This window comes from Notolepis coatsorum, assembly GCF_963971535.1.
Source record: "Notolepis coatsorum genome assembly, chromosome: 17".
NCBI classification, from domain to species: domain Eukaryota; kingdom Metazoa; phylum Chordata; class Actinopteri; order Aulopiformes; family Paralepididae; genus Notolepis; species Notolepis coatsorum.
Genome location: NC_140181.1, coordinates 46,758,213 through 46,780,501, shown reverse-complemented (window position 1 = coordinate 46,780,501; position 22,289 = coordinate 46,758,213). Strand labels below are relative to the sequence as shown.

At 41.4% G+C, this 22,289-nt stretch overlaps 1 protein-coding gene across 5 annotated transcripts in view; it reads left to right on the top strand.

Annotated features, from left to right (window-relative positions):
* The window catches only part of trim33 (tripartite motif containing 33), a 141,031-nt gene that overhangs the window by 14,008 nt on the left and 104,734 nt on the right, over positions 1-22,289 (top strand). For all 5 annotated transcript variants that reach the window (XM_084332758.1, XM_084332757.1, XM_084332756.1 and 2 more), the window contains exons 2-4: positions 18,274-18,392; positions 19,234-19,390; positions 21,019-21,157. In XM_084332758.1, coding sequence (XP_084188884.1) covers positions 18,274-18,392; positions 19,234-19,390; positions 21,019-21,157 — 415 coding nt within the window. The remainder of the gene's footprint in view (positions 1-18,273; positions 18,393-19,233; positions 19,391-21,018; positions 21,158-22,289) is intronic.

The window sequence follows — 22,289 nt, the reverse complement described above, 5'->3', positions numbered from 1 at the left end:
CACGTTCTATGAAATACAGCAGAAAACGATAAAAACATATTTATACTCTGGACGGTATTTTAGTATGAATGTGTGAATGAAAAAGTAAAACGTTCCTACATCCAGAACGATGGATAATTGATGTTGAATGGGCCATAGTAATGTCAATTTAGCAATACAATTTAAAAAGTTATAGCCCTGCAAAGAAGGTGAACATCTCCATAGACAAATAGTGCTGGCAGAGAGGCTACAAGGATGAATATAAGCTCCGGCAGAGAATGGGTTAAATGCCAGTTTGTGTGATGGCATCACAAATTATTGTAAAAAAAGAAAAAACACAAAGTAAAATATTTTCAATATATCAAATGCAAAGTAAATTTTTCTGGGGGGGGGGGGGTTATTACAGGCTAGGCATGTCCGTGTCAATGATTAGCAACAACACAGATTTTGATGGATTTTTTGTAATGTCAGATTTAACAACTCTTTTCAGAAAAGTGGGAGTATTTCATTTTTTTTATTTGACATTACAAAAAATCTAAAAATTTAAATGGTTATTGTAACTGAGGGGTACAATTCCCTGACTGTATTGATAAGTATGGTATCATTAAACCACTACCGCTTTATGTACTTTAATTACTGGCCATACAGTACATGATATATAAATATGATGAACACTTCCCACAATGAATCGGTTCCACACAAAGTGGTAATTAAGTATTTATTGCAGCAAAAGGTACATAATATACTTCTCTATTTTACTTTGGATGCGCTTATAAGGCAAAGGAATGTGCGTAGGCAAATCAATAATGAATGTCCATTCTCTGGTTACGCAGGAGGTAATTATACAACCTGAATCTTAGGGAATTATATCTATGGTACACTAGTAATATATAGCGGGAGATACTGGAAGGGTCCCCCCGGTTGTAAGCCAGCAGGGGTAGAGGATCTGTCGGTAGTAGAGAGTCTGGTCAACGATGACTAAGGAGACTCCAAGTACAGGAGACGGTGCAATAGTCTCTTGATCCACAGACGAATACAGCTGTTCTCCGTAGACTGTAGCTCCACAGTGAAGAAAGCTAGCCGGCCTCAGGCTCTCTGAGGCGCAGACTCGACGTGGCTCCTCACAGGGTAAATCCCACACGTGTAGGCGTCGGCGATTCTCCGCTCCATAAATCACAGGACCAAAACAAATATAATCCAGCCGCAAAGGGCTATGCAGTCGTCGGGTAGATTAATCCAGTGTACATGTCCACACGGTTCTCGTCTAGGTCTCCTCGGGTGAAAGCGCCATGAAAGCAGCCCAGCCTGGATAAGCACTCTAGCTGGTACGAGGAAGCGTTGGTGATGCTGGTCACTGTAGAACTTTAGCCGCACGATACACTATACACAAATAGACTATTACTGACTTAATAGAAATATGTCGCACTCGACGGTATAGCGCCAAACTCTGACAATTCAGTTATTAATTCGCACGCGGTCTCAATGCTCTATTTGGGGCCAAACAGGCCATACTTCACCGCACGTTGTATCGTGGGTGAGGCTTCAACTTATTGGGTAACTCTACTTCTGTATTCACCTGCGCCATATTTATATGCACGGCGAACAATCTAGTGCCAACCTCATTTCTGTCTCGTATCCCTGGGCAAGGCCGGGCATGTACAGACATGTCTTGACGGTGGCCTTGAACCTGACTCTGGAGGCATGGCCCTGGCGCCTGTGGACTGCTGTCCAATAGGAGAACGAAACATCATGGTCCGTACTAGGCTAAAGGGATATTCCGTGTATATGTACAAGGAATATACAAGGGATATCAAACGATATACAAATACTATGCAATATATATCAATCAATAAATATATATATTCGGTTTAATCTGATCCTTTGTAACAGTTATGATCAGGGCTGAAGTTGAATAAAAGATGTATGACTGTTTAGACTGCATTACTCTCTGTCACATTGATCTCCTGGTTGTTCCCCACTTAGGTTATTTAACTATCGTGCCACCACAACTAGAAACACTGGCCTGCTTCTAAGTTCAGTGGCCTGACTGCAAAAAAAAAATATATATATATATATATATATATATATATATATATATATATATATATATTATAATTATTATAATTTTTTTTAATAAAATTTTTTCAAGTACCACCAAGTACCACAGTTTGAGAACCACTGGTCTAGGTTAACCACGCCCACATGCTTAATTGTGTGGTGTGGTGGCAAGTGTAATAGTGTTTGTAGATGGTCTATGCTTTTGTTAGTTATTGTTGGTTTGTTAGTTTGCTCTGAGAGGGAGAGAGAAATATGTGGCTATCATCTGGAGATTTACGCTTTACTGAGCACACCTTTCTAGTTGTGCTAGCTAGGGATGGGTACCGAATTCGGTACTTTTGAGGTACCGAACCGAAACACGTCGGTAGTACTACCGAGTATCGAATCAAGTGAGAAACCAAAAAAAAAAAAAAAAAAAATATATATTTTTTTAACTTTTTTTTAACTTTTTTTTTTACTTTTCTTTTCATGTCAACGTTCACAGGCACAATATATGCTTACCTAGGATTTGACTTGATTCAACAACAAAGCAGTCGGAGCAATGACGAGCCGAAAACTGTCGAAATTGTAGTTATTTGAAGTTTGGATTTTTTTTTTACGACTGAGGTATGTAAATTAAATTTCTTGAGACTAAAGTACCGAAAAAGGTACCGGTATCGATTCACAGGTACCGGTACCGGTATCGGTTCAAATGTGAAAGGTACCCATCCCTAGTGCTAGCGTTTCTGAACCAGAAAACATACCATAAAAATGAAGATATGGAATGTTAACCCTGCCTAATGTGATGTCAGTCATGTGATGTATCCTACTCAATGACAACTCCAGGAAGTCGGTCTTTATATGACATCACAGATTAGAGCTTTGGCCTTCTTCTCCAAACCGAGAATTCTGTTTATGGATTTTCCCTTTTTACGGTATGTAGATGACATGACTAAGATACTTAAGTTTCCCCTTGAACTGGTTGTCGTTAATCTTGTTTTATATTCTTATCCTTATTGTTGGTCCAGCAGCTCCACATCTTTGTAGGTGAAAGAATGCAGAACTCAGTGTGTGGTCCACCTCTCTCAGACTCTTTATTGTTCATCTAAAACAAATATTTTCTAAACCGGTTAACGGGGAGTCGGGGACTGCAGCCTCTTACCGAAAAACTACGTACTCTTGATGGCATGCGCCAGTAAACAATATGCTCTCACGTAAAATAACAAGGCCCAATTCCTGCGAACATATCCGAAGTTAAACCATGGTATGGTACATTCTAATCGACTGACACTCAGGGCCCTCTCAAGACCCATCCCTAGGGCTGGGCGATATGGCCTAAATATGATATCACGATATTTTCTGACCTTTCGGCGATACACGATACGCATCACGATGTTTTTCTTTTTTTCCCCAAACAATTCATTATGAGGCTTACCAAGACAGTATTTGAGTTTGCAAGCTAACATTAAAGACAAAATAAAATACCCATGCATTTAGCATTTTTATATTATATATTAGATTTAGATTATTGGATTATTAGATTATATATTGCATATATTTAGCAATGAGATATTATATGATTTAGATATGAAATATGATTAATTGAAAATGGGGGACCCTGATGTAAACAAGACGAAAGTCTTTCTCTGGTCTGCATCCTCCAGTCCACTGTTGACTGTTGTTGTATTGAGCTGTACTGTATTGTACCCATGCTGCAATCTGTTAATAACGTTCTCATTCATTCAGTCGGCAAACAGAATCATTTTGATTGACAGTCGCGTCTGCCAATTACGTCACATCGCTTGCACCCGCCCTGCTGTTCTTAGCACCAATCGGCAAGCGCATATTCATTTTTTACTTCCGCCATTGGAGAGCTCAATGACAATAACAATGGCAGCGGTAGCTCGCCGCGGCCGACGTTTAGCTTTTAGCTCCGCAGAAGGACTAAACGACTGGAGGCATAATGATTTTACTGCAACGGATGTTATAATAAAAGCCTTTCCATACATCTGTCTGATTGAAAACTTTATTAACAGACCGCAGAATGGGCACAACTGAGTCAGCACGGGCTGAGATATGAACGACTAATGCTTGCTATCTAGGTCGACCTCGGTCGTTGCTATGTAAATACGCTGATGTTATTGAAAGTGTAACTATATAACGTTAATGCCACAAAACGAATGCCTTTGTTATCATAAGTAGTAACTTTTGATGCAGTAGTGTGTGTGTGGGGCGGCGCTGTTCAAAAGTGTCAACGTGTGGACCAGATTGACGCGACACAACAAGCCCCTTGGGCAAAACATCACGATATCCACGATACGTTTAAAAAGTGTATCGTTAATGAACTGTACCCGATATTTATATAATATCGTCATATCGCCCAGCCCTACCCATCCCCACTGTCACCATCATCCCAATACCTGCTCAAGTATTAGGCTAAGCAGTGTTTCCCCTAGGATTTTTTTCAGGGGGGGTAGTAGTTGGTAGTCCCCCAAAATTACTAGTGTTTTCGCGTGTCACGGATACGTGGTGTCAACAGTGTCGTCATAGACGCGCGCAGTAAGGCGGTTGTTCGTATCGGTGCATTTCTCTACACTGAGCTGAAATGAAACGATTGCACAGAAATTAGGTAAATAAATATTAAGGTGATTGATTGAATGAAAAATGTTATTAACAGATTGCAGAATGGGTACAATACAGTACGGCTCAATACACACAATTGTTAAGGGGATGCAGACCAGAGAAAGACTTTCGTCTTGTTTACATCAGGGTCCCCCATTTTCAATTCATAATGGATTGTAAGTAAGGGTGCAATTAGCACCGTGCAATCCATTCTTTGTGGATCTAGCCCTGAGACTTGTTACACGCGATGCTAGTCAGTCTCTGAATGGATTTGGTAGCTTTTTTCTGCGTCTCCGTAGACCGTGCCGCACCACCGTTTTAATGTCTTAGTGAAGATTGATTTATATGAAAACCAATGTATGTATAATTTAGCTAGCTCGCCAACCTTACTGTGATTAAAGCAAACTTTAATAAAAAAAATATAAAAAAAAAAGATTTTAAACTTTTTTCTGGAGGGGAGGGGCAGGCCGCCCGCCAAGGCAATGGTAGGGGAAACACTGGGCTATGGCTATAACAGAATTCAACATTTATTGACTATTTTCACCTTCAACATCAAGTCTTACGGTCTGTTTAGTATGAGGTTAGTTTAAGGTTGCATTATTGAGTAACATTACATGACACAAAAAAGGATTATAGATTACTTTTAAAGCCTGGCCTCACCTGGGTTGAAACGGTTAGCAAGGCTGATCATTGATCTTATAAGTGAGCCCTCACTACTCGGCCAGATCTGAACACATTAGCCTAACTTGACATTTGTTTTAAACATTACAAGTGCACACAGAGTGGTTAGTCGGTCTGTTGAATTTTGCCTACAATGAGTAACCTCGAATTGTGCTAATGTCAGACATTCGTAAAGCTGTTGTGACGTCGATCCGCACTTCTTTGGTGGTTACTTACAGTCAGCCAGCCAGAAAGTCTAAAAAAACGTAAACTTAATGCTTTTTGTTTTTATAGCCAGTCGTGGACCACACATATTCAACAAAGAAACTGGAGATGGATGTAAATAACCTTTTGAAAACACTGGCCTATCAATCATAGTCATTCAACTTTCTGATCTTTTGACCCTATGCTGTTGTGATCTTCTGGATACATTCAGTAGCCAGCATCCAAAGTGTACTGTCTTCACCAACTTGATGCAGCGTTTCAGTGTTTTTCATTGCTAAAAGCTACATAATGTGTACAAGCTACATAATCAGGGCTGTACACTGCGATGATCTCGTCGCAAATTGCCCCTTAATTTGGCCGTTGCGAGTTGGAAATATTATTTGGGAGCAAAGTTGCGAGTTGTGATTTCAACCCTTCATTCGCATTTCACTCCTAAATTAATCCATACAAATTGGACACATTTTTAAAAAAAACATTAGCCTACAACCAAGGCTGTACAGTGCGACACAATGTCGTGGTGCTATGAAAGAATCTGTCGGCAATGAATGAACTTACTGCGATCACAGATTTAAAAAAAAGATTTGCGTGTGGAGTGAATCTGGGTCACGCTATATACTTGGTACTTGTAGTCTATCGTGCGATTAAAGACCATGTCCCTATCTGCGTAGTCTATACATCCAACACCAAATCCCATAATTCCTAGCAAAACGAAACTGAATGTGGCCTCTTCCTTTCAATATGGGCTATTGCATCGCCAAAGAAGCACCTAATTTCAATACATTTAAGACGCAAATTTTGCTCTGCAAGAACAACGGAGTGGATATCAGTCCATCTTATGACAACCACGTCCGATGTAGAGAGATGATAAGATGATGATGATTGACGTGATGATGTGATGATTGATTGACGGGGACACAGACACTTCTAACGTTCAGGTTCAGCTATGCATTAGGTGAGTAGTCCTACCGTAAGAGCAGGCCTGTACAGTGCGACATATATATCGCACGTGCTACAGCAACAGCGGTCTGTGCGATGGATGGATTTACTTCAGTAGCACTGGTGCGATAGGGATTCGGTTCATATAGATACTCTTATTTTGAAAATCCTGTAGCGGGTCTCATTTCTGCCCACGCGCAGCTCCAGCTAGGCTCCGAAAGCTAGCAACGTTCAGGTGCATATGATAATCTTATTTTGAAAACTCTTGTGACAACTCGACGAGTCATATCCGCCCTATCCGTGCGCCTTCTGCAAGCAGAGCAGCGCGTTGGTCGGTTCGTGCGCACTGCTGCGTTAACACAGCAGTGCGCCTACACGTCCCGAAATAAGTCCGTGGTGGTTTTTTTTTCTCGCAACGGGTCAAATGCATCTACATGCTTTGCACCGTCGCCATTCCTTTATGCGCACATCGCCCGAAATTAACGTTTATGTACCATTACAATCACTACAACGTTAGCAAGCTAACAAGCTAATCCTGATCAGAGGCAGAGCCAGCAGACACAGTGTGGACTGGGGAAAGGGAAATGGGGGGGCACTCTCTCCCCTTCCCTGTGTGTGTGCGTGCGTGCGTTTGGAAAGATGATGAAGTCACTAGTCAGGACAGGAGTATATTATAGTAAACTGAGGATGGACAGATAATGTTGATATTCAAATATAAACAAGTTTCGAGAGGAGTGGAAGTTTGAAGACAGACTAGACTACAATATGATGCGGGGGTGGTGAGTTGAAACAGTGTGTGTGAATGAATGAATGAAAACTTTATTTAACAGATTGCAGAATGGGTACAGTACGGCTCAATACACACAATTGTTAAGGGGATGCAGACCTGAGAAAGACGTTTGTCTTGTTTACATCAGGGTCCCCCATTGTGTGTGTGTGTGTGTGTGTGTGTGTCCCAACCGACCCCACTTCTATGTTTCAATAAATTATTTGCATTTAAAACTATTAACGCTGACTCATTCCTTCAGTCCACTCAAAATTATGCTAATATTCCTTATGTTGTTTATGATATTAATTGAAAATAGCATATGAGAGTATCATAGTAATAATAACACATGGCGATATACTAAATGACAGCCAAACATGGCACTGCAACTAAATAACACAAATACAATAGGCACATTTGTGACTGTTACAAATATAACACGTTTTATACTTGTGCTACAAGATTTTGGCCTGTGCTACAAAACTATCAACCTCTGTAGCGCCAGTGCTATGTGCAAAAAAAGTTAATGTACAGCCCTGCGTAAGAGCCTCATACGGGTCAATTAAACCTTTTTGATTAGTCTTTCCTTCCAGCTAAGTTGGACTGAACATTTCACTGTCAAAAGCGCAAATGTAAATAAGGTTGCGTCGCAACACGGTTTTCAAAATAAAGGTCACATATACAAATACCTCTCAATTCTTATTAAAAAAAGTCCCGGATATACATAAACATTAACACTTTGGCTGCCATGGGTTAAATTCATTATCAACCGTAGGTTGCCGGCTCTATTTGTCTATAGAGAAAGTCCCCTTCTTTGCAGGGCTATAACTTTTTAAATTCTATTGCTACATTGCCATTATTAGGGCCCATTCAAAGTCCTATATGTATTGTTCATTGTGTAGCAACGTTAAACTTTTTCATTCACATATTCATAGTAAAGTATGGTCTAATGTATAAGTATGTTTTCATCTCTTTCTGCAGCTTTCTCCAGAACGTGATCTATAGCCCCAAATACATTATATTGATGATGCAATACAGTTTTATGGCAATCAGCGCGATATAAAAAATTCCAACTAGACGTACTTCTAGAAGTTACTACACGTCATCTGATGTTGACCGGATGGGCTAGGGGGCGTTTATAATTCCGTGGGCAGCGTTATACCAATCATCTAATGTGGGTCAAATGTTGATAATAGCAGTTAGTATCGAAGACGGTAACTTTACACGCTAAAACTCACCCCAGTCTCCGCGCGCCGTTGGGCGATCATCGTAGAGTAGACATTTTATCATTATGGGATGTAGATTTACCCGGTACATCTCCAGCTTGTATAATGGTATATACGTCCAAATCATGTTGTTTATCGAGTTATTGGCAATCGATCGCTATGTAGTGTGACGAGCCAGAGTCCCGGGACATGTACCGAGTGCCCGGAAGTAATACGGACGTCCAGCACAACCTCTACGGCACTTCCTGTTAAGCAATTGCGCCGATCGGCCACCAGATGGCGCTCCTGAACCGCCAGAGAGCTCAGTGGGTCCTCCTGGTGGATCTCAGGCCAGCGGAGGGGACATATGAATCCGATCCCAGATTTTTTAAATATTGATATTAAAGACGCTGTAAAGCGTCTTCGGCAACTTGAGCATGGCCGGGAATGACATGTTTAAGCGTTTCCCGTAGGGCTGGGCGATAAAACGATAACGATAACTATCGCGATAAATTATTTCCTCGAAATAAACATGAAACGTGGTCGCAAAGTTTCGATATATCGATTTTCCAAGCTTGGATATGAGCACGCACTAACAACCAATCGGTGAAGGAGATGGCAGAGAGCGAAGGAGACCAGGAAGGAGACCCAGCGCTGCACCTCTGGGTAGAGAGGTAGGACTCACTCAACAACAAGGCTTGCTAGGCTAACTAGCTTGCACGGCGACGTTTTATATATTTACGTGCAGAGTATGTGTGCGCTGTGAATTCTGAGGCCACGTTCATAGTAGTGTGGGGTATACAGTGGACGTCGTTTCAATATATTGTGGCGGAAGAGAGTATTTTAGTGTCATATTTATTACATTGCCATGAGATATTCCGCTTGTCGGCTAACTTCTAACGTGCGCGGACTGATGACGACATCAACTCGACTCGAGACATTCGCAGCAGCATAATAAGACAACAGGCTGGCTAGGCTAACTAGCTTGCACTGCGACGTTTTATATATTTACGTGCAGAGTATGTGTGCGCTGTGAATTCTGAGGCCACGTTCATAGTAGTGTGGGGTATACAGTGGACGTCGTTTCAATATATTGTGGCGGAAGAGAGTATTTTAGTGTCATATTTATTACATTGCCATGAGATATTCCGCTTGTTGGCTAACTTCTAACGTGCGCGGACTGATGACGACATCAACTCGACTCGAGACATTCGCAGCAGCATAATAAGTTAATTAAACTTGACATACATTATATCGACGATAATTATCGATATCGAATTATATGAAAATAATTTTATAATTTTATCGCGATAACGTTTTTGGTCATATCGCCCAGCCCTAGTTTCCCGGCACCCAAAGTGTTAATTGGCATAGATCTCTATAAACGGCCCAACACATTGATCACTTTAGGCACACACTGAAACCAGTAACATCACAAATATGAAGCAGGTAATTACCCATACAAATAAACCTTTCATGGGGTTATTTACAATAATAATTCATTTGATTTCTAAAGCACTTTTCATTGTGAAACAAATGTATGCAGAGTTTCTTGTCCTCCTGGTTAATGCAATGGTGTGTGTGTTGTGGTGATCTCATTCAAGGAGCACTACACAAGCGCGCGCGCGCATACACACACACAGTTTGTTGTTTTTGTTCTATTAGTGATTTACACTAATGGTTCAGTTGGTTCATTATAAAAGATACAAACCTGAAAACAAACGCACTTAAATGTTAAATAAAAGGACCACAGTAATGAGGCAGGAGGAACATATTTTTTTTAATAATGGTAAAATTGTTATTTAAAAATTTGCCCCTAAAAAATATTTTTTGCCCCTAAATTTCTCATTTAGGGGCAAGTGTGCCCCTAGTGAAAAAGCTTAGCGTACAGCCCTGATAATACAAATTGTATTATTGTCTTATTTAATTCAAAACGGTCTATTTTCTTGAACTTTTTAATACTGCTGCAAGGAATCTTATTTGATTAACTTAAAAATATACAGTGTGTTTTTTACATTTTCTATTATATACAATATGTCTATATCACAGACGATGTAAAGATCCATCCAATAATCCATGGTGGTATACTTTAATTTTTCATATACTTTCACATACTTTCGTTCTGTGTATACCGCCCAGCTCTAGCACTAAAATTGAATCTATGACTCAATTTATTCCAGATTTAAATCTGTCTGAATTTAGGCTGGTGGCAATTATCCGTTGACTATTATTATCCATATTAGGTTACCCACCCCCCCCTCTCTCGTTCATGACTGAACATCACTGAGATATTCTTCATGTTTGATTGTCAGAATGCACCTGATGTCTCCGTATCATACCTGTGGGCCCAAATACCTTAGTTATCCACTGCTGCATCATCATGTTGTGTTGGAGGCTAAACTCTGGCTGAAATAAATCATTTCAATTTCTGAGTTTGCCTTTTTATAGTTTCATGTTTTCAAAGGTTTTAGAGTTTCAGAGGAGTTCTGTCATACCGGGGAGAAACATCTTAACCCTTTCACTGCCACACTACCACCCTTTCACTGCGACAATACAGAAGGTTAACCCTTTCACTACCACACTACAGAAGGTTAACCCTTTACTATCATGGCTGGGTTAACCTTCTGTAGTGAAAGGGTTAACTCGGACAAGGGGCCACAGAACAACGATCCTGCTGCATGTTAACACATTCGTGGCCAACCACGTCGTAAATACGTGTTTCGGATCCAACGCTTGGGGCCAACCACGTGGTAAGGTTGTTTTGGCTTTTATTCCATTGTAATATCCTACTTAATGTCACCGAGCGGCACTGCAGATTTACCCTACTCTTGGTATTCGGAAAAGTGCATTACCGGCTAGGGGTGGGACGATACATCGATATATCGATCTATTATCAATTATCAAATAGGATCGATGCAACGTAAAAAGATCGATTCATATTGCGATACTCTTATTTTGAAAATCCCCTCGTGAGCATATCCGCCCGGCTGCAACAACAGTAGCTCAGCGCAGCTCAGCGTGTGTAGACGTTAGACAGCATTGCTTCAGAGTCTGCCTATTTTGCCCGAAATAAGTGCCTGTTGTTTTTTCCCCCACAAGGGGTCAAATGCATCTAACATGCTTTCCATCCTCGCCATTCCTTTATGCCCACGTCGCGTTAAATACCGAAATTAACGTTGCGTTAGCGTGTGCTAACTAAGCTAAGCTGATAGAGCGATAGAGAGAACAGCAGAGGTCCACTAGGGACTAGGGATGCACGATATTGATTTTGACACCGATATCGATACCGATAACTTTATGCTATATATATATATTTTTTTTTTTTATCAAAATTTCTTTTTTTTTTGAGTATTTATAAGCTCCGACGTCATCGGTACTGCTATCGGTACTCGAGAAATTATGGAGTTTTTATTTGAGGAATTTAAACGTCGCAAACTAATCTTGTTGGCCGTTGTCTATCTCTCCTGCCCTCGGTGTCTCTGCCTGCGCTGGGAGCTCTGTGCTCTCTGCCTGCTGTGCTCTCTCCTCTCTTCCCCTCCCACACACACTCACTCACTCACTCACTCACTCACTCACTCACTCACTCACTCACTCACTCACTCACTCACTCACTCACTCACTCACTCACTCACTCACTCACTCACTCACTCACTCACTCACTCACTCACTCACTCACTCACTCACTCACTCACACACACACACACACACACACACACACACACACAGGTGCTGCGCTGCCGAGTACAGCTCTGCTCTCATAATGGCGGACAGAACGAAACGTTCAAAAGTCTGGGTCTATTTTTACTAAAGTCGATGCTGACAACGCTCGTTGCCACAAGTGCAACAAGACATTTGCCAGTAATGTATAAGCGCTGGTACTTGTCAATGTGGCTGGCGGGGAGATAACGTTAGCTCCGAGTAGAGTAATGACTGACAATCCGGAGGTAAATAAACGAACGAGAGCTTCTGATTGGTGGTAAGAAGAAGAGGTGGGTGCAAGCGGTGGGACGTAATTGGCAGATCGACTGTCTGTCTCCGAATGTAACGTGACTACCGACTACGTCACAGCCAAGAAAGGGAGCGCTGGATTTGTGAAAAACTCCCTGTTCCTAAACCACACGCTATCAGTTTTACCACAGTACTGGCAAAACGGGAGGAGGCTATAATAAAAACAAGCGCCCTTCATCCAAATCCACCCACACCGGATTTCTTTTAACCAAAAAATTTATTATATATTATCGGAGCCATCAATAACGTTATCGGGATGACGTCATAATTGCTGATATCGGCCCGATAATTATCGTGCATCCCTACTAGGGACTGGGAAGGAGGGGGGGTTACTGCATTCTCGAGATAGCCCCACTAACAGGATCTGGCCGGTACTGCACCTTCTGACTCCCAATATGCCTTTTCCAGCCTAAATACAGCGCTGTGATAGGATATTAATATCGAAAAAAAAGAAAAACGAACCAAAAACAGTGAACAGGAGGTCTATTTGTATTAAAAACAATAGATTGTTTTTCATTTAAATGTCTGGAAGAGATAAAAAATTTCATGATATTTCCATTGCCTTTTTTTTGTTGATTTAAATGTTACTGATTGTGTTAAATGGGCATATAATATCGTCTCATATCGATCGCAGGCACCTGAATCGAATCGTATCGTGGCAGACTTTGTGATATCGGAAAATATCGTATCGTTGTCCAAAGAATCGATATCGTATCGTATCGTGATGAAACTGGTGATTCCCACCCCTATTATCGGCCAGATCCTCGTAGGGGCGCTGTCTCGATAATGCAGTGTTCCCTGTTACAGACCGGTGTTTTTTTTTTATCATGGGTGGACTTTTTTGTTAGCCTAAAGCTATGCCTGTAGCCGATCGCCTGGAATAGTTTTTGGGACGCTGAATTCAGTATGCAGTAAAGGAATTAGTGTTGTCAAAAATATCGAAGTATCGATACATATCGATACTGAATATTTAAAATGGTTTCGATACTCATTTCCCGAAATACCGATACGTATCGGTACCAGCTGGCGAGTGTTCTACTGTAAGTTGTTGACACGCTGTTCAGAGCACGCTTGCCCCTCTGGCTCCTCCAGCCCTCCCCCTCACAGAGCCGACAAACATTTTAGCTGAAGATGGCAAATGCAGAGCATCCGCAACTTGTGCTTGTGGATAAAGAAAACAGCAGAAGTGCTGTTTGGAGGTACTTCGGGTTTAAAGTAAACAACGAAGGACAAGCTAAAGAAGATGCCCCAATGCTATTTGCAAGCGGTGTTACAGATCAGTGCCAACGCGGATCTCCATAAAGAAATGAGAGGTTCGTGACAGCTGCTCTTTCAACGTCACTGTGACTGAAGCATTAAACCATTAACTCTAGTTTAATGATACGTTGTCTACTGATGGCGCATAATATCAACAGCTGATTCGTTGTAACGTTACAGCTACCAGCTAATGTTGGCTACTGCTAGCAGTTAGCTCCGTTAGCTTAGCTGGCTACCGTTATAATTACTGCATGGAAACGGGTTAACGTTTAAACGTTATGTCGAGGTCATACAATACTACAGTCGACATAAGGTTAACGTTACCCCGTTTCCATGAAGTGTTTAAATAGCAGCAATCTTGGGCGGCTACGTGGCGTAGTGGGCAAGGCGCTCGCCACGAATGCGGAGACGCTGGGCTCGCCTGTTCGAGCCCAGCGCTCCACATTGCTTTCAGTTTAGCTGGTCGTTCATACGAATACACATTGGCCGTATTAGGGGGTGGGAAACTGATGGGTGGGGATCGGGCGTTGTGGACAGCGACTCCTACAGGTCGGTTGGTGCGCCTGCGCAGTAGAATCAGGAAGTGTCGGGGGCAGCGTGAGCCTCCCACGCGTTACTCCTCGCCACTGAGAGATCGAGCTGCGCAGGTGAAAAGATGCGACTGCTGTTACCTCAAGTACCGGAGGGGACTTGTGCTATGTATGACTTAGTCCACATTGCAGCCGGCTTGTGGGAGGCAAGAAACAGCATTCGTGACAGGGGAGGGTTGAATTGGATGATACGAAATTGGGATGGGAGAAAATGTAGAAAATGGGAGAAAAAGTGGATCAAAAAAAAAATAGCAGCAATCTTGTTGAAAATGTAACGTTACTAAAATGCTCCGAGCATAGCCTCTCTCTCTCTCTCTCTCTCTCTCTCTCTCTCTACCCTCTCTCTCTCTCTCTCTCTCTCTCTCTCTCTCTCTCTCTCTCTCTCTCTCTCTCGTTATCTTTAAATAAAAATCGAAACTGTTACTAACTGTAATACAAACAGTTCAGTTTGTCAGGTACATGCATCACAGATTACAGTGTTTACATCTGTCTGCTTGAGAAAATACCATGTTCTGCATCTGCAATAAAAATGATTGAAGTGAGATGAAGTTATTTTTAAATGTGTGATCTAAAGATAAACAAAGGGTTTTAAAAGTGTTATATTTATCTTCTCTTATAGTACCAGAGAGAAGCTGAGGAAAATCAACCAGCAACAAAAGCTAAATTTGTTTATTAAAAAAAAAAATATATATATATATATTTTTTTTTTATGGTATCGATACTTTTCAAGGTATCGTATCGAGGTCGAAATTCCAGTATCGTGATAACACTAAAAGGAATATAGCATCAGCCAATGGACATATCAATCTACCAGATGGCGATCGATAACTGGGAAATCCTGTTTGGGATCCAACCGGCCCACGGTAAGAGCTTTTTCACGTAAATTACAGCCTGATTGCTTTGATAGCCAACCACCCGGTCAGCGTATGAGGCTAATGAGACTAATGCTGTTATTGGTAATCAATAATCAGAAACGACGTCCCCAGCCCCCCCCCTTTCATGCATTCATGGTGGACCATGATACCGATAATATGCATTTTGAGTTTTAGCTCTAGCTTGTGTATAGCCGAAACGCCATTCGATTTAACGTTATTAGCACCCTGTATCTCGCCTTCCAGGAAATACCCCAGAACATTGCGGTATATATCGGTAGTTCATATTCACGACGCTATGGCTGTGGGGCGGCTATGGCTCAGGGGTAGAGCGCGGCGTCCAATGATCGAAGGGTTGGTGGTTCGAATCCCGCTCAAGCCCATGTCCACCCCATTGCCGTTGTGTCCTTGGGCAAGACACTTAACCTACTTGCCTCGTATGAATGTGTATGCATGTGAATGAATGTTGGTGGTGGTCGGAGGGGCCGTAGGCGTTGATTATTCGCCACGCTTCCGTGAGTCTGCCTCAGGGCAGCTCTGGCCGCAATTGTAGCTTACAACCACCGGTATGACTGTGTATGAACGAATAATGGACTCTGTGAAGCGCTCTGAGTCAGAGAAGAGCGCTATATAAATCCAATCCATTATTATTATTATAAAATGGGAACGTATTGACGAAGAAATTATTTATTTAAGGCATATTGAAGGGACGGTTTATAGTGTCAATTGACAATGACAATGGACAGATGGCAATAATATAAAGTATGGATTTAGCTCTACAAACAGCCTCACGCACAATGAAAGGTTATGATAAGATGGCCTTATAGAGTGAGATTAGACGGATCCCAGTGGCCGCGAAAGTGTTAAAGGGGAATGCCACCAAATGTGTTGCTATGGTTAAGACAGTCCAACAAATAAGTGACATGAACGACTCTCTCAATTCCAAAGAAAAGAGTGCTAAGACTCTCACTTGTGATGTCATCGAGTACAAAGTCTGGAGCTATATAGATATAATTGGGAAAGATTGTAAAGTGGAATTGTCTGGGATCATGTAAGGGTACGTGTTCTGTTTCAGAACTGAGAAAATGAAGAATAAAGCTAATTTGGGTATACAAACTATGGCCTCACTGACACTGTGTACTGTTGTTTTCTAGACCCCCGTCATCGAAGCATCTGTTTTTAGCCAAGTGAAACAAACTACTGCTCTGTGAAGAGGAACCGTGTTGTTTTGTAGTTTTGGGTAGACTAATTGCTTTAGCTGAAAATGACAGGTACACTATCGGTCTGCCATGTTTCATGAACCTGAGAACAATGACATTATAATAATATCCTGTAGTACTACCAGTCAGATAGGTGAAGACTGTGTTATTATCTGATGCTTGGGCTCTGCTAAAACAAACCTGCACAATACTTCTGTAGCTTCTCCATAATATAGACTAACACCTAATGACAATTTATTTCACTATGTCAATGCTTTGGGGGAAAAAAATAAAAAATTGTATGTATTATGGAGGTTTCCCCTCAAATGTGTCTTTGGCATTCTTAATTAGCCTATACAAAATAGTCATTCCTGTGGCAGTTTCCCTAAAATAATTTTTTTGTTCAGTTCTTAAACTTTCCCCCAGCTGTCTTAGACCTATCCGAGCTATTCTAGTGGAAACTCCAGGTGAGAGTTGAGCTGTAGGCCAAAATTGTTAGAGGTGTGGTCACAACCTTGGCCTCGGTTCAAGTCGTATCGCAGGTTGTGGTCTATGGTAATTATGCAGTGTTTGGTCATATATGGCTTAACAATGCTAATGCCTGGTTGGGGTTTATGGTATTTGTCTTTCAGTGGGGGGCGGGGGGCACTATTGATGTGTCTAGGCCAGGGAAACACTGACCTAAATCCATGTTGTTAAATTATGATTAGAACCTTCTGAAGTGCAGACTTGGGCCTGTTTGTGTGTAGAGAGAGAGAGAGCTCTCTGTCTGCCTGCCTCTGTCTGTGTGTGTGTGTGTACGTTTGCTGTGTGCTGTGCACGTGTGCATTCATACATGCATGCATGTTTAGGTGAGCCTGCACTGCCCCAGTTCAAAGTGACAGCTGTGAGGTACATCAGCCTGTGTGTGTGCGCGTGTGTGTGTGTGTGTGTTAAGTAAGGGGGGATGGTGGTGGGGGTGGGTGGTTCCTCAACACAATCCCACTCCAGCTGCTTTCACAGCCAATCACTCACGGCCCCATGCAGCTGGAGCTTACACAAACCGGCTGTGTGCTGCCCAAGCCAGTGTAGACCGGCTCAAACTGGCTTACACCGGTTTTCACTGCAGCCAGCCAGTGAGGGGGAGGGACGTTTGTGGGTTTATGAGGTAGGGGGAGGGGTGACTTATTATGCTGTTTCAATTTAAAACATTCATTTGAAGTTCTATGTTGCTCATAACATTAGATTTAATAGTCAGAGTTATGTAATTGTAACCAATTATTGTTTGGGGTGTACAATTATAACGGCAACTCAATTTTCCCAACTAATTTCATTAAGTAGGCCAGCTAAAGCGATTTAGTGAAATAAGGCTTATTGTTTGGCTGTGTGATTTGATATTGTAATAAAAAAATAAAATGCCTAGGATGATGTGATTGGGTCCCATAGAGACGAGCACTAAATCAATTAGTCCCCTATGAATAGGCCTCGGGCGCCCCCAGAGTTCCAGGAATTTTCAATAACATCAGGAATTATGCTAAAGGAATTATGGAAATTACCTGAAAGTTTGCTGAAGGCCTTTCATTACTTCTCATTTCCATGAAGAAGACTTATTCTTAGCCTAGGCTTCAAGTAGCTTGGTTGTAGCCTGTACTTGGACTTGTCTAGACAGTGACTTCTAATTTGGCCTCAGTTTGAAAGGTGCTGGGAATGTTTATATATATATATATATATATATATATATATATATATATATATATATATATATATATATTGTTTTACAGTGTCTCCTCGTGGCTTTTCTAACCTAATCAATTTGATCCACGTTTGACTCTTGTTTTGGCCCGTCTCTCCTCTGTCTCCAGTGAATGATGCGGTGCACAGTGGGTTATCATATTGCTCCATGTTTGACTCTTGTTCTGGTCTCTCCTCTGTCTCCAGTGAATGTGATGCGGTGCACAGTGTGCCACCAGGACTACAAACAGAGTGACATTATTGACAATTACTTTGTCAAAGACACAACGGAAGGTTCCAGCGCTTCTGAGGGAAAGTCTGCACAGGTATGTGAGACCAGCTGGAACATTATAATAATGTAGAGACAATGCTCCATCATTTAGGGACGCACCGATCCGACTGTTTCAGTCCTGATATCTGATACCGATACCTGGGCTTTGGGTATTGGCTGATGCAGAGTTACGATCCATTACCTTTTAATGAACAGCATAGACTTGGACCATCATTTTGGGGCCATTGGACACAAATGATTGAGATATAAAAAAAAAAATAGTTAATGTGTCGAAATGCAGCAAACCAAGTCACTTTGCTTTGATTTCTGGCATGTTTGATGCAGCTCTTGGTTATATTTATTTTAGTCTGGTATCAGACTGGTATCGGTGCATCCCTACGGCCATTTAGGCTCCTCTCAGCCATGATCCTCTGAAAAGACTAGGACTGTTGACATTCACCTCCCTCTAATGAGGTCAGGCCATCTCCTTAGGAATCTGCTGAAGCAGGTCTTGGCTGTCTAGGGGTCTTTGTATTTAAGATAAGATGTATCTTTATTAATGCATGGTGTCATAGCAGCACAGGGGAGGGGGCGAGGGTAATATAAATATAATAATACAAATTTAAATATAAGAATAAAAGAAACTAAAAAAAATTAAATGAAAATAAAATGTGGATCTGGACAGGTGATACATGTGTATACTCTTTCAATAATAATAACACTATGCATGTACAGCCCACCCTGGTATAATATACAGATTCTATCCTAAGTCAACCCCAATGACATATATATAGTTAACATAAGTCTACTCTGTACAGTCTATCCTGGTATAAATAAACTGATGAAGCATAATTTGAGAGCTCCTTAGATGCTTATTGCTATTGTGTGCTTCCAAGGTGTGCACCAGCTGCGAAGACAATGCTGGAACCATAGGCTTCTGTGTGGAGTGTGGAGAGTGGCTGTGTAAGACCTGTGTGGAGGCCCACCAGAGGGTTAAAATCACCAAGGACCACAAGATACGCACCAAGGACGATGCTGACTCCGCCGCCACCGGTAAGGCTGCCATGCAAACATGTCACAGGAGTTCTTAAAAAAATATATGGTATACTGTATATATATATGTTTTTTTTGTTACTCTTATTTATCCCCTGAGAGAAATGGTCTTTTATTTGCATATTGACCTGAGGCACACATACATTTATGTATTTCACCAGAAGGGTCGAGTGCAGGGTACTACATTTACATTTAGTAATTTAGCTGACACTTTTATCCATAGCGACTTACAAATTATGTACAAAAAGTCAGCAGAGGGAGAAAGGGGAAAGTCGTATTGTTCATCAAACAGTGTGGAACTTTAGTGCATAGCAGTATAGACATAATTAGCATAGTAGGTAGTAGTATAGTATAGACATAGTACATAATAGTAAACCGTTTTTTAGGGGTAGATTGTATCCACATTTTGCTGAATTTTTTACCTCAATCGTTGTTTATAAACCTAAGAATTACCTTAACCATAACCTAACTGGAGACATCGCTGTCCATCATAACTTAAAATAGAGATTATGAAATAAAAAAAATATTTTAGCGATTTTTTTTTTATTTAGAATGCTTTACAATGGGAAAACGGATGCCTTCTAGCCATGACCAGAGTGCAAGGTCAGCCATTTTCTATAGGCCTCGGGAGGAGGTTGGAGTTCAGTGTCTTAAGGACTCTTATAGGATGGGACAGACAAACTGACTGTTACAGGACAGTGTCTCTAACCACCAGGGCATCCAGACACCCAAACCTGCCCCTCTGAATGAATTGACAGTGAGATTTGATGAAGTTGGATGTGCAAAAGGCATAGTAAGACAATTTCATATGAAGCACAGTGAAGGTAGTCCTGGCGGAGATTGCACTGCCGATAGGCTGTTGCCATGGTGATAGGGCTGCAGAGTCTGATTGCTTTAGATTGTACCTCTTGCTGCTGGCATGCCCGCAGCTACTGGGCCTCTGACAAGTTTTCAAAGGCTCTCTCTCTCTCTCCTCATTTTATTTTTGTCTGTTCATAAGAATAAATATATATATATATTACTTGCACTAGTACTGTAAATTTAAGGCACCAACATTTAAAATATATTATGATATATATACTATCGTTTTTTCCTCGCTCCCCATTTAATTTTCTTGTGTGTGTGTTGGTTTGTGTTAAACAAACGGTGCTGCCATTTTGGCCAGGGCTCTCTAAAAATGAGATCTCCATCAAGAAACCATCCCGGTAAAATAAAGGTTAAATGAATAAAATAAAACGTCATTCTGGTTGTCTCTACCTAATATAAACCATAAACCAAATATAAACCCACCTTTCAAACAGACTTTCTTTTCTCCTCCTCTTTTCTCTTTTGAGTCTCTTCACCTTCACCATCTCTCACTCTATGAGCCTCTCACCATCTCTCATTCCTCTATGGGCCTCTCACCCCTCTATGAGCTTCTCACTCCTCAGACTCACTGTCTCTCACTCCTCTATTAGCCTCTCACTGTCTCACTCTTCTGAGGCTCTTCACTGTCTCACTCCTCTGAGGCTCTTCACTGTCTCTCACTCCTCTGAGGCTCTTTACTGTCTCTCACTCCTCTATGAGGCTCTTCACTGTCTCTCACTCCTCTATGAGCCTCTTCACCGTCTCTTCTCGTTACTCTGCAGAGTCTGTGCCGTCGCCATCAGCCGGACAGCGGCCCGTCTTCTGCCCTGTCCACAAGCAGGAGCCCCTGAAGCTGTACTGTGAGACGTGTGACACGCTCACCTGCAGGGACTGCCAGCTGCTGGAGCACAAAGAGCACAGGTAGGACGTCGCATTTCATCTGAATTAAGTTGTAAAAACCAGAGATGAGGAAGAAGCCGTGTTGTCGGTTAGTTTCCTCATGTTTGAGATGCTCTGAAAATTTTTATCTTTTAAAAATTTTGACACAAGAACACAATAACCGGCCTGACTGGTTTCTGCAGGCTGCAAACAGAAACGGAAATTAACATTTAGGCCTGTAATGAATTGGGGTACAGAGAGTTAGGTCGTGTTCCTTAGGCCTGTAATGAATTGGGGTACAGAGAGAGTTAGGTGTTCAAGATTCAAGATGTTTATTGTTGTTCCCTAGGCTTGTAATGAATTGGGGTACAGAGAGTTAGGTGTTGTTCCCTAGGCCTGTAAGAAATTGGGCTACACAGGGCTGTACGCTAAGCTTTTTCACTAGGGGCACACTTGCCCCTAAATGAGAAATTTAGGGGCAAAAAAAAATTTTTAAGGGCAAATTTTTAAATAACAATTTTACCATTATTTATATCGATTGTTTTTGATTTAAAAAAAAGAAAAAATTATTTTATATAAATTTTTTTTTAATAAAATATATATATTATATAATCATACTTGTAGTTGTATTATCTGCGAGACATCGCCACGCCTTGGATAATTTATGAGTGAAATGCGAATGCAAGGCTTGAAAGCACTACTCGCAAGCCCGCCCCCAGATAATATTTACCAATCGCAACGGCCAATTAAAGGGGCAATTCGCGACCATCTCGTCGCAGTGTACAGCCCTGCTACAGTTTCCGTGGAATTATGTTTGTAGGGAACAGTTTGGATCCAGGTTTATTTCCTGTTGTAGTGTTAGTATCTATTAGCTGATGGGAAATAAAATGTAGTCCATTCTAGAGTGTTTGTTTGTTTTTGTCGTCAGTTGAAACAGTCTGTGGGAATGTGGGAATCCAGCTACATTGATCTGAAACACACTTGAGTTGTGGTTTTTGAGACTTAAGATTCAAGATTCAATAGTTTATTGCCGCTTCAATTGGTGGTTGTTAGGAATTTGTCTTAGTGTGCTCAAGGACAAACTACACCGTGGCAACTGCATAAACAATTAATTTATCAGGCCTGAATCTTAACAACCAATCAGATTTTTTTGGCCTGTGTTTTGTGGTGGTGT